The sequence below is a fragment of the Podarcis muralis genome, chromosome 17 (assembly GCF_964188315.1).
Source record: "Podarcis muralis chromosome 17, rPodMur119.hap1.1, whole genome shotgun sequence".
NCBI classification, from domain to species: domain Eukaryota; kingdom Metazoa; phylum Chordata; class Lepidosauria; order Squamata; family Lacertidae; genus Podarcis; species Podarcis muralis.
In genome coordinates, this window is record NC_135671.1 from 7860822 (window position 1) to 7876446 (window position 15625).

Consider the following 15625-nt stretch of genomic DNA (forward strand, 5'->3'; position numbering starts at 1 on the left):
CAACATGTATGTTTTAATTTGAGTGAACTGAGGGCATGGTGTGCGTGCTCAGAACCAAAGGCAAAGCATTTATTCTAAATTTAATAACATGGGTACCTAGAAGGGTGTTTTTTAATTGATACGATTGAAAAGGACCCAAAATGCAAACTGGACTAACTACTCTCACTTCAGACAGACAGACAGACAAACCAACCACACACACACACACACACACACACACACACACACAGGTTCCAACTCTCAATTTCAGAACTTTATTTCTGCTTTCTAGAGACAGATGACTAGGCTTAAGTTCCACAACTTGTAACTACGAACTCCCACAATAATACTCAGGAGCACCGTCGTTTATTCTTCCTTCATTCCCAGCCCTACCACTGATAAGAGACACGAAATCCAAAACCTGCTGCGCGCATTGAACATTTTCCTCACCCCTATCAAGAGTTGGAGCAAGAACCTAAATCTTAACACCACCAAACAAAACCGAAGTGCATTTACAGCATTTACTTTATAACCCCAGCGATGTCGAGAAACAAGAGGGCTTCGCGGGGATTGGGGAAACGAACAGGATCCAGATCCAATCCACCGGGGAGGGGGGAAAACTACTCTCACACGGACGGACGGCGCAAAGTTAAATGTGCCCAATTCGGTTCCGCAGCGGGGCATACAAGTAACCACTAACACAGACGGCACCCTTTTATATATGTAAAAGGGTGCCGCCTATGTTAGTGGTCACGAATTTCGCACCACCCTTTTGCAGTGGTACCTCGGGTTAAGTACTTAATTCGTTCCGGTTGGTCCGTTCTTAACCTGAAACTGTTCTTAACCTGAAGCACCACTTTAGCTAATGGGGCCTCCCGCTGCTGCTGCGCTGCCAGAGCACGATTTCTGTTCTCATCCTGAAGCAAAGTTCTTAACCTGAAGCACTATTTCTGGGTTAGCGGAGTCTGTAACCTGAAGCGTATGTAACCCGAGGTGCCACTGTATATAAAAGGGCGCTGCGAAATTGGTGGCCATGGGACTCTCGTCAATGGCTATTAGCCCGGGCAGTAAAATGGAACCTCCAGCTTCAGGAGCAGTTTGCAGGCGCATTAATCCCCGTTGCTGAGCAACAAGAAACGTGAAGAGGGCTTGGGCGGTTTCCCCTCAAGCCCTTCTTGCCCTCGGCTATTAGAAACGGGACTCCGGGCCAGAGGGATCCAGACGTGCGAGCGTCGACCCGCTGAAAACAACGGAGGTTAGCTAACCGTGAGCGACCTCGCCGTTGATTTCAATGGGCCACCCCGTCGAGTGCGAGGTTTCGCTCGGGCTGAGGGGCCAGCAGGAGACCCGCGGAGGGCCAGAGAGAGAGAGAAGCCGCAGGGGGGAGCGCGGAAGTCTGATATATGGGGAAACCCGCGCGAAGCCGTTAGCCGACCCCCGCGAAGCAACCTGTCGGCCGGCCACTCACTTTCTCGTCTCCGCAGCCGCCGTCCCTTTTCCCCGCTCCTTCGTCGCGTCCCGTCGGCTTCAAGCATCCCTCCGGCCTGCGCTTCGAATGCGAGCTTTTCAGGGCGCCGGCGACGCCGGCTGTCGCCACAGCGTGCCCGGCCTCGGTCCGCTGCTGCCGCGCCACCGCCACCATCGCGGCGGCCGGTGGGCGAATGGAGAGCGCCGGCTCCCGCAGCGGACTTTATAAACTCCGCCCCCGCCACGTGCAGCGCGCGGTGCGAGGGAGGGGAGGAGCCAAGGGACCGAGCTTCTCGCGCTCCGAAATAACCGCTCTCCGACGCCCCGCCCCCCCCGAAGCCGATGGCGAACATATTTTATTTTATTTTTCGCCTCAAAGGCGTAGAGCGAGCCCAAGGACGGTTGGTTTGTCCAGCCATAATAAACCCCAACCACACTGAATAATGGCATAAACAAGTGAGGAAACTTCACCACAAAAACACACACTGTTCAAGCAGATTGGAAATTCCCGAGATTAGTACAGTTCAAGGCAGCACCTCAGAAGCCGTCGGATATTCTAGGACCTAGGTCCTAGACAACACTTTCTGTCTTGTTTTCAGTTCCAATATTTTAAAAGCTCCCCACCCCATTCGCTCTTTCTCCCATTTTTTCCCTCACAGATCTGTGGCTTGAAGCCTGTGCAATTGCAAAGTTCTTACGGAAGCTGAATTTCATGACAATTTGGAGACTGGTCAAAAAGAAGGGTAGAAAAATAACGTAACTAGACACATCGCTTTGCCCTGGTTTTGAGACGCGTGTTTCCAGGACCCACGATGTTTTTTTTTATGTGCGCGATTGCATTTTGTAATTGCAAGTTGTTCCTAACGCTGTATTTAAAATGGTTGCAAACTTGGGGTCTGGGTTAAAGGCGGATCTACACGGATCCTCATGGATCCTCCACTTTTTTAAAAAAATAAGTCCAACAAATCCGCAAACCTCATAAGTTGTCGAGCTTTTTATAGTAGAAGCGGCAATAAATTTTGAATTTCGGAGCTTTTTTTTTTTTGGCATTTCTGGCACAATTTAACCCTCTTTGACGGAGATTTATCCGATAAATATTCCAGGATGCCATTTTCAGAGGCGAATTCCAGGACATGTCATGGAAAATCAGGACATATGGCAGCCCTAGACTGTGTAAGGTCTATGCTGACTCTATTCCTTGATGCAGGCCAGAATTTCAGAATGCTGTGGGAGAGGCACAGACAAGTCCAGCCCAAGACTTACAGAGAATCCTTGAAGGAAGAACACCTGTAATAAACTTTTAAACAAATCTCTTCGCTTACTCTAAGCCTCAGTCCAGGTTCTTCACTGAAAAAAGCCCCAGGTTTCTGAGTACATACAATAGTGATGTGCAGAAACCAGCAGATGAAGCTATTTGTGGTACGGAGAGTTTTCAATGGCATGGTAGAAATATCCGAGGCGTAAATAAATGCCAATTTATTTATTTCATTTTAATGGCTTTTTACTTAGGATTCTAGATGCAGCCTTGCTGAGGAAAAGAAAGTTCCAGCTAACTAGCCAAATTCGCCACCTTTATAGAAAGTGTGCTGCAAGTTTGGTCAGGGTCACAGTGACTCTGCAGAAAGAAACCCACTTAGCAGCTGCGGGATCTTCTAGCTTCCAGGCCCTCTATTGCTGGGGGGGGGGGGGGGGGAGGAATAGGCTCTCTCAGCCCTGACTAGCTAAAGGGAAAATCTACTCTCCTGTATCCAGGCTTGTTCTGTTTACAAACTGATCTTTCACTTGGGTCTGGGATCCTCTTTGGATTAAGGATCATGTTTCTGCCATCATGTGCTGGATGCAATTTGGTGGTGGGCTCTATGGTGAATGCCATTTGGTGGTTGCAACAGTTTTTTTAAAACTCTGCGCATTTATGTTTCGCAGGGTGCGAAAGAAGGGCTTTGCACCTTTCTACAATATGCATGTGTGCTTGGGCCCAGGGTCTTTTGCCTCACCATCCCCACTACTGACTCCCTGTTGCTACTCATCTTCAAAAAAAATTAAGAATGTCCCCCGATTCATTGAAACAAATCTGGCAACCATAGGTTAATGACTTTTTGTCATTCTTCACAACTTCTATCCCAGGTGAGGCCCTGGCTTGGCATCTTCCCTTCAATACTCAAAATATTATCCAAATTCTACCATTTATTAATTTGTAACATTCACCGACACTTGCCGTGACGGGTGCCCTTGCACACCCAGACTCTGATACGCCAGATACGTAACGGGTCTGAACAAAAGCGAGAGCATAACATGTGATGGGAAAGCAATGCTGGAAGTGTGTCCACATGGGGATCCCTGCATGGGGAGCTGCTTATACAACATTGGTCCAAATTGCTCATCCCACCCCCCAATGGATTATGGCAATTCATTTTATGTGGGTCCACATATACGAGCATTGATTGGGACATGGGTAGCGCTGTGGGTTAAACCACAGAGCCTAGGATTTGCCAATCAGAAGGTCGGCGGTTCGAATCCCCGCGACGGGGTGAGCTCCCGTTGCTCAGTCCCTGCTCCTGCCAACTTAGCAGTTCGAAAGCACGTCAAAGTGCAAGTAGATAAATAGGGACCGCTCCGGCGGGAAGGTAAACGGCGTTTCCGTGTTCTGCTCTGGTTCGCCAGAAGCAGCTTATTCATGCTGGCCACATGACCCGGAAGCTGCCTGCGGACAAACGCCGGCTCCCTCGGCCTATAGAGCGAGATGAGCGCGCAACCCCAGAGTCGGCCATGACTGGACCTAATGGTCAGGGGTCCCTTTACCTTACACATACGAGCAGTAAAATTGGTATAAAATTTTGATGGAAAGGCCATATCCCCTGGGCCCACTGCTGATTATTATAAAAGGCATACTATTTTTTTTTAATAGTTATTCTATTACTTTGGGGGGGGGGTTGATGTGTTTGTTTCCTTACTTGCTGCCATTGGCCTTGCTTCACATGCTTTGCCTATGCATCGGACAGGATCTGGTCCCATTGCCCTACATTTGATAGCTGAATTTTTATTGCTGTTATCAACTGGAAACTTAGAATTATTTCACAACTTGATGGGCTGTAGGGAAATAGGAATTATGGCACATACTTTGATTAGGAGCTTTTGAGAACTGAGGCAGTCTGTATCTGCAAACGTCTTGGCTACAGCAAAATATGGCATAATGTTGGGAGCTAACTTTGAAGGAGTGATTTGGTACCAGCATTTGTAAAATTTTGTTCTGAGGTTGGAAAAAACATCCAAAGAGTTATGAAAGGGAGCCACCAGTTGCCAAGTGTTTCCATAGTTTCTGCTATTTTTATCTAATTAAATTTATATTACATTTTGTTTGCATACATCCATATACATTTTCCATCCATAATTCAGGCCTAGCCTAAGAATAAGCAAATACATAAGAGAAAACAAAATAACGTAACCACTTAATATATTTGCCACCACCCGTAATCCATATTTGTTGTGTTTATCAAACCTTAAAAATTCTAAAATTTTATTTGACTTCCGTCTACTACTTCAATTTGAGTCAATTTTTTCCTTTCCTTAACTGCCTTCTCTAAATGTTTCCACTTTCTTGGTATTAACTTTCTTGGTTATAATAGCTGTTTTGTCTTTTGCAAAAATTAATCAAAGCGTAATAAAGGTTTAATTTGAGAACAATGTTTTTCTAGATAGTTTTTATAACACTCCCATTCCTTAAGAAACTTTTGGCTTGTTCTGTTCCTAATTGTTTCTGTCTTTTTAGCTAGCTGTTTACAGGTATATTCAAATAACTTTACTTGCCATTCCTCCTTTGCCTTCTGCTGGAACTGGCCGACACTCAGCAGCCACTTTTCACCTCCTGCAAGTCACCTGACATCAGAATATTAAACTTCAAAAGAAGGGTTATTGTTTAAGTGCTGGCTAATTGAAAGCAGCTGGGGTGGGGAGTGTGCTCCAGGACCTGCCTTAATATAAAAGCCCTGCTGCCCTTTCCCTCCTAGAGCACAGTAAAACAGTGAGGAGCTGACTTTGCAACAGCTTGGCCCTTGCCTATCCTGCTGTCTCAGCCAGCAGGTGTTTGTGTAATTTTGTGCTACAATAGTTTGACCTGTGAAATATCTGGTTGCAGGCAAGAGTGCTTGTGCTGCTTATGAAAAGATAAAGGGACCCCTAACCATTAGGTCCAGTCGTGGCCGACTCTGGGGTTGCGGCGCTCATCTCGCTTTATTGGCCGAGGGAGCCGGCGTACAGCTTCCGGGTCATGTAGCCAGCATGACTAAGCTGCTTCTGGCAAACCAAAGCAGCGCATGGAAACGCCGTTTACCTTCCCGCTGGAGCGGTGCCTGTTTTTCTACTTGCACTTTGACGTGCTTTCGAACTGCTAGGTTGGCAGGAGCAGGGACCGAGCAACAGGAACTTACCCCGTCACGGGGATTCGAACCACCGACCTTCTGATCGGCAAGTCCTAGCCTTTGGGGTTAAACCAAAGCGCCACCCGCGTCCCGTGCTGCTTATAGCCGGTGCTAAACATTTTGTGAATCTTTCTACTTTTGTCCATTTACTGTATTTATTTTCCCTGATTTGAACTATAAAATGGTGGTTTTCTTGAGTCAAAAGGAGAGTACCCCTAAACAGATCTTTTTTGAAAAAGCACTGCTTATAGCTACAGTGGTACCTCAGGTTACGCTTCAGGTTACATATGCTTCAGGTTACAGACTCCGCTAACCCAGAAATAGTGCTTCAGGTTAAGAACTTTGCTTCAGGATGAGAACAGAAATCGGGCTCCAGCGGCGTGGCAGCAGGAGGCCCCATTAGCTAAAGTGGTGCTTCAGGTTAAGAACAGTTTCAGGTTAAGTACGGACCTCCGGAACGAATTAAGTACTTAACCCGAGGTACCACTGTAAAAGGATGCTGCGAAATTCGTGACCACTAACATAGACGGCACCCTTTTATATACCGTATATCTATATAAAAGGTTACCGTCTATGTTAGTGGTTACTTGTATGCCCTTCTGCGGAACCGAATTGGGCACATTTAACTTTGCGCCGGCCGTCGGTGTGAGAGTAGTTTTCCCCACTCCCCGGTGGATCTGGACCCTGTTCATTTCCCCAATCCCCGCGAAGCCCTCTTGTTTCTCGACATCGCTGAGGTTATAAAGTAAATGCTGTTATTGTCACTTCGGTTTTGTTTGGTGGTGGCAAGATTTGGTAGTGATATGATTTAGGTTCTTGCTCCAACTCGATAGTGGTGAGGAAAATGTTCAATGTGCGCTTAACCTGAGGTCAGTGGCGTAGCGTGGGGGGTGCAGGGGGGGCCGGCCGCACCGGGCGCAACATCTGGGGTTAGGGCAAATCCACAGGTTAGGGGGCGCAAATCCACGGGTTAGGGGGCGCAAATCCACGGGTTAGGGGGCGCACATTACTTGCCTTGCCCCGGGTGCTGACAACCCACGCTACGCCACTGCCTGAGGTACCACTGTATTACTTATTGAGAACTTAAAAATGGAAAGCATAATGCTGGTGGTCAACAAAAGAGGTTTAAAGACTGTCTCAAGGCAAACCCATCTGCTTATGGTGTGAATGGTGGTGCATGAATGCTCCTGGATGGGCAGGTAGCAGGGAGTGGTTGAGATCTACTAAGCCCTCTGGTTTGGTGGTGCTGTTGTGGAATGCCAGATCAGTCTGTAAAAAAACAATGTTCACCCACAACTTGATTGTGGATAAGATGACTTGGCTTGCACTACCAATACTTGGGTGAGTGAGCTGGGCGGGCATATTCTTACCCTGCTGTGCTGCACCAGACTAGACTGGGAGGCTGAGGTAGGGGTGCTGCTATTGCCTATAAGAGCACCATCTCCTTGGCTAGGAAGTCTCTTGATCTTGGGATGGGCTTAGAGGGTCTGCACCTGGTCAGAGAGAATGGGGTTGCTGCTGGTCTACCAACTGTCCTGTTGCCTGGCAGCATCTCTGATCTGGCTGGCCGTGGTGGTCTCTGTGGTATTGTTGGAAGACCCTAAAACGATAATTCTGGGTGACTTAAATATCCATGGGGAGGCTGCTGTCGGGCCAGCTTGAGACTTCATGGTCTCTATGACAACTATAGGTCATTCTCAGATGGTCATTGGTCCAGCACCCCAGCATGGCACACCCTTGATGTAATATTTGCTCCAGGTGATATGAAAGAGTGCAATGCATTCCCTTGTTGGTTAAGTTTGGACCAACAGGGACACTCCCCCCCTGATGTGTTTTTAAATGCCTTAGGGGACTTGGCAGTGGAGAAAGCTGATGACCCCAGCAAAGCTCTGGTCTCACTATTGAATGGCAAGGTGAAATGGGTGGCCGACACAATTGTTCCTGAGCATCCTCTCTGGCATTTTGAAGCCAGAGACTTGAGATACAAGTCTTGCTCTGAAGGTCACCAACTGGTAAGAACACATATTTTCTGGGAATTGTAGTTTTGTTAAAGATCCTGGGGAGACGACTATAGTTTCCAGCATTATTTTTCATGTGTGTGTGCATTTGACATATGGTGTATACAGAGCCCTCCTCCAGTGAGGAACCCCCAAAACAGTCTCCAGCAGACATGGTTCTCCTCTGACTGTAGTTAGTTGCAAATGAAGATGCAGAATAGATTCAACGAGCCAAGGAAAACCCACCTGTAAGTAGTATTTTTGTATATAGTTTTGACCATATATGGGTCCACAGCTTTTAATGTCCTTTCGATGTCAGTCAATCTTGAAAGAAAGCCTTCATATTATTTTTGGTATGTAATGGTGGGTTTGGAAAGCATACTGACCTTGTCTTACCTTATCCATTTAATTTGCAGTTTCTTTCTGTAGCAGAATTTGGATTCTGTACTTGGAAGTTTTTTTTTGTTTCTAAGAACATTTCAGCTCCCTTTCCCTGGCTTATCATGTAGTTGCAGTAGATGCATGATAGAATGAGGCCAAAAATGAGGGGGGGGGGGGATATAAGCAGTAGAAGCCAGAATCAGGATAAACGTTTCTTTCCTGATGTTGAAAACAGACTAGTTATTTTCTGAAATCAGATTAAGTCTGTTAGTTATCGAATGTAGATGCTTTCTGTATACCTGTACTGTTTTTCTCTCCCTGCTGTAATGCTAGGGATTATGAATACAATAGAAGGCACCACTTTCTCTGAATGCTTAGCCTCTACGTTAACCAAACGTGCATAGTAGTGTATGCAAGTCGGCTCAGATCATGTGGTCCGTCATGACTGTATAATAATAATAATAATAATAATAATAATAATTTATACCCCACCCATCTGGCTGAGTCTCCCCAGCCACTCTGGGCGGCTGCCAATCAAATGTTAAAAACAATACAGCATTAGATATTAAAAACTTCCCTAAACAGGGCTGCCTTCAGATGTCTTTTAAAGATAGGATAACTGCTTATTTCCTTCACATCTGAAGGGAGGGTGTTCCACAGGGTGGGCGCCACTACCGAGAAGGCCCTCTGTCTGGTTCCCTGTAACCTCACTTCTCGCAATGAGGGGGAACCACCAGAAGGCCCTCGGCGCTGGATCTCAGTGTCCGGGCTAAACGATGGGGGTGGAGAAATGTTGCGCACACATTCAAAGCATGGAGGTGGGCCAATTTCCCCCCTTACATCACCGGGTCAGGCTGTGATGTGTCAGTCTGTGGGTGGGTGCGCTTTTTATATCAGCCCAGATTCTGGTCTGCCCATCTCTTCTGTTACATGGTCAACAATATTGTTTGGTAAAGTTCGAGCTGGACTGCAGTTGGGAGACTGTGTGTTTGAAAGTATCCCACATATAATTTCTATGCAGCTTATATTAGGCAGCAGAACAAACAGAATTTCCTTTAGGTTTTAGGTAAAATGGCAGGAGGGTGTATGCATTTCAAGTGATGGAGGAGCAGACTAAGTAAAGTGCCAAATGTTTCCATGGCTTTCTGCCATTCTTCTCAGCAACCTCCTCCTGGCTGGTCCTTGTTTCCCAGCCAAGCTTCAAAACTGGAAATGAAGCTCAGCTATGAGAAAAATGGTCTGGGGGAAGGGGAGTTGAGGAGAAATAAGGACAGATCTGTGTAATAATGGGTGAATGCAACTTCTGCCTACTTCTCCCAGGAGGCTGCTGTGACATTAATATGAGAAGGAACCACTAACTTTCCCAACCAATATGAATCTTTTTCCATATCCAACCAGTGTAACTTGGGATCACCCCACATGAAACCCGCTCCCATGCTGCAGTAGTAATGTCTGAATTAGGCCTCTTACCCCTCCTTCCATAGGAGCTGGAGCATTTGACATCACAACTCGAAGGCTACAGATGAGCTACGGGTTAACTCAAACCTATGAATGTTGCATGAAGCCCTTCATTAATACTAGAAGATCAGTCTTGGAGATTTTTTTGCTCATCAACAATTAACAATTGTTAACAACAATTTGGTATGACAAACAATTAACAATTATGAGTCTATAACCCCTTAGGGTCAGTTACTTCCATCTTCTGCTGCAGTTCAGCATTGTTGACTTACATGACATTTACCAGTATGGTTTTGCACTGTGAATAGCACGTTCTAATGTGACTGTACAGTGGTACCTTGGTTTACAATCATAATCCGTTCCGGAGGTCCATTTGTAAACCAAAACAGGTTGTAACCCAAGGAGTGCTTTCGCTAATGGAGCCTCCGAAAAAAATTGGGTTGTAATCCCCAAAAAAGGTTGCAAACTGGGACACGCACTTCTGGATTTGACATGTTTGTAATCCAAAATGTATGCAAACCAAGGTACCACTGTACTTATGATTTCCTGAGAGCCAGTGTGGTGTAGTGGTTAAGAGCGGTAGACTCATAATCTGGGGAACCGGGTTCGCTTCCCCGCTCCTCCACATGCAGCTGCTGGGTGACCTTGGGCTAGTCACACTTCTCTGGTCTCTCTCAGCCCCACTCACCTCACAGAGTGTTTGTTGTGGGAGAGGAAGGGAAAGGAAAAGGAGAATGTTAGCCGCTGTGAGACTCCTTATGGTAGTGATAAAGCAGGATATCAAATCCAAACTCTTCTTCTTCTTCTTTTTCCTACTCAGTTAAAGATCATTACTTTAGTTTAGAAGACCAACTGCACTTTTTTCTTCATAAGCCACTAAGCTTCTGAGGAGTGGTGCTTCCCGTTTACTGGGGTATTATCGCTAAAATAAAACATTCTGGCAGCTCTTTGGAATAATCAAATGGATACAAAGAAGCAGGCTTTTAAGGCTGTGAGATCCTCTCTTCTCATAGATAAGATACACGTTTGTGCAAGCATTTGAGCTAAATATATAGCAACATCAGGGATATGTATACTTCTACAAATTTCAGTGAAGCTGATATATTCAATATTAGCTTAAAAACAGAATAAATGTGTAAGACTACACAAGTAAGCAATTTATTGTAAGACAGAACAAACAGTGGCAAACAACATGTAAATTCAGTTGATAATGGGGCAAATAGACTTGTCAAACTGACAAATATATATATATATCTATATATGAATATTCCTCCAAAAAGCAGCTCAGTATTTTTAAAAAATTATTCCAGCAAAAAATTTAGGAAATCCGGTATGACAAAGATGTTTGCAAGGGAGAGCAGTGGCCATGGAGGCATGAAACACTTTGGCTTTTTTTTTTTAAGTGATGAGTTTTCTTCCTTTGGGTACCTATCCAGGCACCTCATAAGGAGACATGTATAACTGGGCATCATTTTTCATAGAGTAAGGAATGTGTGGTTTTTTTTAACATACGATGCAGAATGTGGTGCTTTATTTCTGGACGGTACCAGTTGAAGACAACAGGTGGGGAGAAATGTATCTTTGAATGCTCCCCTGTATGAGTAAATAAAAAATATAATTTTTTTACAAAGGTAACTTCCTACATGTAGCATACAGCATGCCTCTCCCCTTGGCGAGACAAGTTACCAGGGAGGTTTTTTTTTACACGAGGTAGCATTAAAAAAAAGAAAGCAACTTACCTTTTACCTCCTGTCTGAAATGGTACAGTGCAGAATGTAGTCTACACATTATGGATGGCATATACTACTGTACTTTTAGAGGTGTTTTAAGTATTTCTGAAGTTAACTTGATGCCTTTATATTTGCACCAGGGTTTGGCCATTACCTCCTCTCTTTCCCCCTCACACAATCTAGGGATATTACTTCTCTGCCTCTTTGCTGAAACCACATTCACAATGCTTTGTGCTGCCTACCCCCCCCCCCTTAATGACACTGGGAAACAGTACAATAGTATGTCCAATTGATGGTCATTTAAACTTGGAGTCCGGAGTGGGTTAAAATTGGAATTTTATTCCAGAGTCGTGAGAGTTGTTTGGTTTTTAACGTGTTGCAATCTCCCTTATAGTATTTGAGATTTGAGTATTTGAGCAATTCTATTCATTTTATTTAAAAAGTAGTAAGTACACTGCTGGCAGACAAGGAATATTCCCATCTCTTCAAAGTGTAGGTGAACTGTAAAAGAACAGAACTACAGTATTTTGATTTGCCAGGATTCTATAAATTGTAGAGCCTATATAACGATCACCAACAGGCCAATTCATGTCATCAAGCAATTCCCATCCTTGTGTGAAATAAGATCATGTGGGAAACAGAATTATGCTCCCCCCTTCATAGATGTTTGAACACCACTACAGGTATGTGCAGCTTTTCACATAAATGGATACAGAGCAGCATTAAAGCACGTCGCTTGATGTGAAAATTAAGCTTTGCTCCATTTTGCCTTCACTAGACCTCTAGAGACATGATTTTATTACTCATTAAACTCTCAACCTCTGAAAACTTTGGTTTGATTCACTTTTATCACCATTCCGCTTCTACTTGCAGGCACATTTTAAGATGTACACTTCATATGTACATCTAAAAATGTTACACGTGATTGCAGCAAATAAACATGTAATACAGGTACACTAGCCATGATTGGTTTGAGCTTCCTTTCCATTTATTCAGTCATATTTGACTATAATGTATGAAACGGTTTTATGGTTGTTTTTTATAAGCAGGATGATCAAACCCAAAGGTTAGTGTTCTAGAATATATATGATCCGGCCTCAGTATAAGTGTTTTTTAAGAAGAAACTGTCTTACTCTTCTGGAATGATTGTGTGAATAAGAACATCTCATGTGACTTCCCCTGCCCACCCCCCTGAAAATACATAAGCAGGCTGAATAATCACCGGATTCAGAGATGCAGGGATAAGCAGTCAACATGAAAAGGCTATTGCCTGGGTCAAATACAAATCCATTTATAGGAGAAATGGGAGAGCTGCTTTTTGAAGAATCGTCTGAAAACCCAATAAAAAGTACACACATATAAAACACCGGATTGTCAATGGTACTGTGAAACAATTCAAGTTTAAATCATGGTTGTTTTTTACTTTTACGAACGGATGAGACACTTTTCAACTTCAAGCTTTTTTTTCTCCCCAGCATGTCAGCAGTTAGCATCCACAAAAGCACCATTAGATATGGAAGAGTTAGCACCACATAGTTTCAGGACCTAACTGCCCACATGCATTGCTGACAAACTTGGAACATGGAAATCTGTGTGGTACTTAGTACAGTCTTATTATAAACAATACAAGGCAATTTATGATTATTCATACAGTACAATACAGTCACTGATCAATGAACCTTTGAGTACAGTACATGACAAGTCACATCTGAACACCCCGTTAATACTAGAGTATGCTGAAGATTTTAGAAGCAAATCTTGAGTGTAACACAGGGAGTTTGCTGATAGGCTTACTTAGTCTGAATTTCAGGGTCGGGTATTTACATGGCCTCAAAAACCAAACTAATGAAGCATTGTACGGGTAGCTGGAATCGGTGGCAAATGATTCAACTTTTTAAAAAATTCAAAGTGAGATAAACTATTAAGTAGTTTAAACTTAGAGCTCTAGGTACTCATTTTTAATCTAAGCTTCACTTCATCTTGTGTTTACCTTTAACAGTCCAATGTGAAGAAATGCTGTAGAATAATTAGAGAAATGCCTGGAAGCAGTAATCAGTCTATGAATAAACTTACAGTAGACCACGGGATAGTTTAAGATTTGGGTGCTACCAAGCTTTTAGCCCTGTGCTCTGACAGAGCTAAAAACTGCTAACAGGGTGGAAATCTTTAGATTTACAAATCTTCTCCCTGCACATAGCAGTGGCCTTGGAATGTAACAAGCCATAATGATTCTACCTCATTGACTATCATCACTAAGCCTCCTAGTTCCGTTTTCTCCATACAAAGCATCTCCCTGCTCCCTTTGATCCCAGGAACAACACCTGTCTTCTGATCGTGGACATTTTTTTTAACTCTGTGCCTGTCATTGGTTTTGTACATATCTCTGCCATCCATTATGGCCACATATCTCATTTGATATGTCTGTTTTTCACTACTAAAACCCTACCACCACCTAAACACCCTTACCTCCTATCTTCCCTTTAACATGGATTTTGAAGCCTATCTCCTCTGTAAGCTTTAAAGCAACTTGATTACTATTTCACTCATCACCTCTGTAAGATTTAAAGCAACTTGATTATTATTTCAATCTTACCTTGCCTTTCTGAATCCCTCTTCCTCTGAAGAGAGCCCCATAGTATCCATGTACATTTGGTTGTGATCTTTGTTTTCTGACTCCTGGCTGCTTAGTTTTGAGCTTGATGCTTCACAGCACATACTGATCTACAGATAAGCCTTACTTTCCCGCTTCACATCTGATCCTGGTTTACTGACATCTCTCAGCAAAAATTCAGTGTCTTCTCAATCCCAGCCTAGTTAAAAAGCAGAGCTTTTTAATTGCTTGAAGAACTTCATGCATTAATGTTTATCACATTGGTTAAAATGATGACCATATATATGGATTTGAATAGGTAATCGGAGCTCTCTCTCATCCGACATAATCCTTCAAGGGAAGTGGATCACACATTCAAGCTGTGTGTCGTCATGTGCTGACTAGCTGAGAGTTCACCCACATGTGTATGCAGTATAGTCCTGCCAGGACTGTGCTACTTCAGAAGACAAGGGACTACAAGACTTAAAGCTTCTCCATATTACAAACTCCTGTACAGAAAAATCAGCACATCAGAAAAAGGCTGTGTTAGAACCATTTTTCTCTGTCATGCTAGCTTTCTAGAGCCATGCAGATTTTCTTTTAAATGTGAGAGAATATTCAACCTTGCTCTGAAATGTGTCATTCTGTGTGTGTGTGTGTGTGTGTGTGTGTGTGTGTGTCCTAAGGCTTGTTTTGATTGCAGCACAGCCAAAATAATTTGTATTCCTTCCTTTTCAAGCATCCTTTCTCTCACTAAGACCCTTTACCTGTCCGTACTCAACACATTGCTCTGGAAAAAATATACCCTCCTTCAATAAACAATGGCTCGTATTCATGTACTTGAATGCCTCCCTTTTCATTTTTGTAAGTACCTCAAGTGAACAGGACCCCGAGTCTTAATTCTTTCGCCCAAACAAGAAGCGATAACAAAATACGGAATTTAATTGTTAGCCTGTTACTGTGTCCTGCTTGAGAGGTCTCTTCACGAGAGTACATTCTTCCTCGTTTTCTGATGTTCTGCAATGCTTGTAATGAAATTAAGCAAATTTACTGTGACACCTATATGTGGTGCTGTCTCAGGATAGATTTGCATATGCCCTTAATACTCAATTCCACTTTTCTTTTCTTTATTTTGCTCCCCACTCCATGCATATAGACATACAAGCAAAGTGGCCATTTCTGGCCATTTCTTGTTGGCATGATCTTTCTCTGAGTTTTGCAGTATACAGTGCATCCCTTTCAAATCTGTACTTGCTTGATGGCAAGTGTGGGGATGCCACATTCAAAAACTTTAAATGTTATCCTGTTAAAGGCATATGTGATTACATCCTCAGCTAGGTGTTTAGGAGCTCAAACGAATTATCCCCAAGGTCTACTCTTTAATGGCCAACACTTATCTTTTAGAAAAGAGATCATGTAAAGAGACCCTGAACTTAAGTTGCTTTAAAAACATTTCTGGAACTGTGTAAGGTAACAGTATAAGTCAATAGATAGAGAGGGTTTTGCACCTAAGATGATGTCTGCAGAGACCAGTCTTGTACATCAAGAAAAGCAAAAACCCTGAAATATACATGCAGCCATGATTACATGTTCCACACCTATGCCATT

The 15625-nt window shown here is 43.7% G+C and overlaps 1 protein-coding gene across 1 annotated transcript in view; it reads right to left on the bottom strand.

Annotated features, from left to right (window-relative positions):
- TEX15 (testis expressed 15, meiosis and synapsis associated) overlaps positions 1-1624 on the bottom strand; it is a 34957-nt gene extending 33333 nt beyond the window's left edge. Inside the window, exon 1 of the mRNA XM_028712472.2 lies at positions 1448-1624. Coding sequence (XP_028568305.2) covers positions 1448-1621 — 174 coding nt within the window. The 5' untranslated portion in view covers positions 1622-1624. The remainder of the gene's footprint in view (positions 1-1447) is intronic.
- Positions 1625-15625: the final 14001 nt, after the last annotated feature.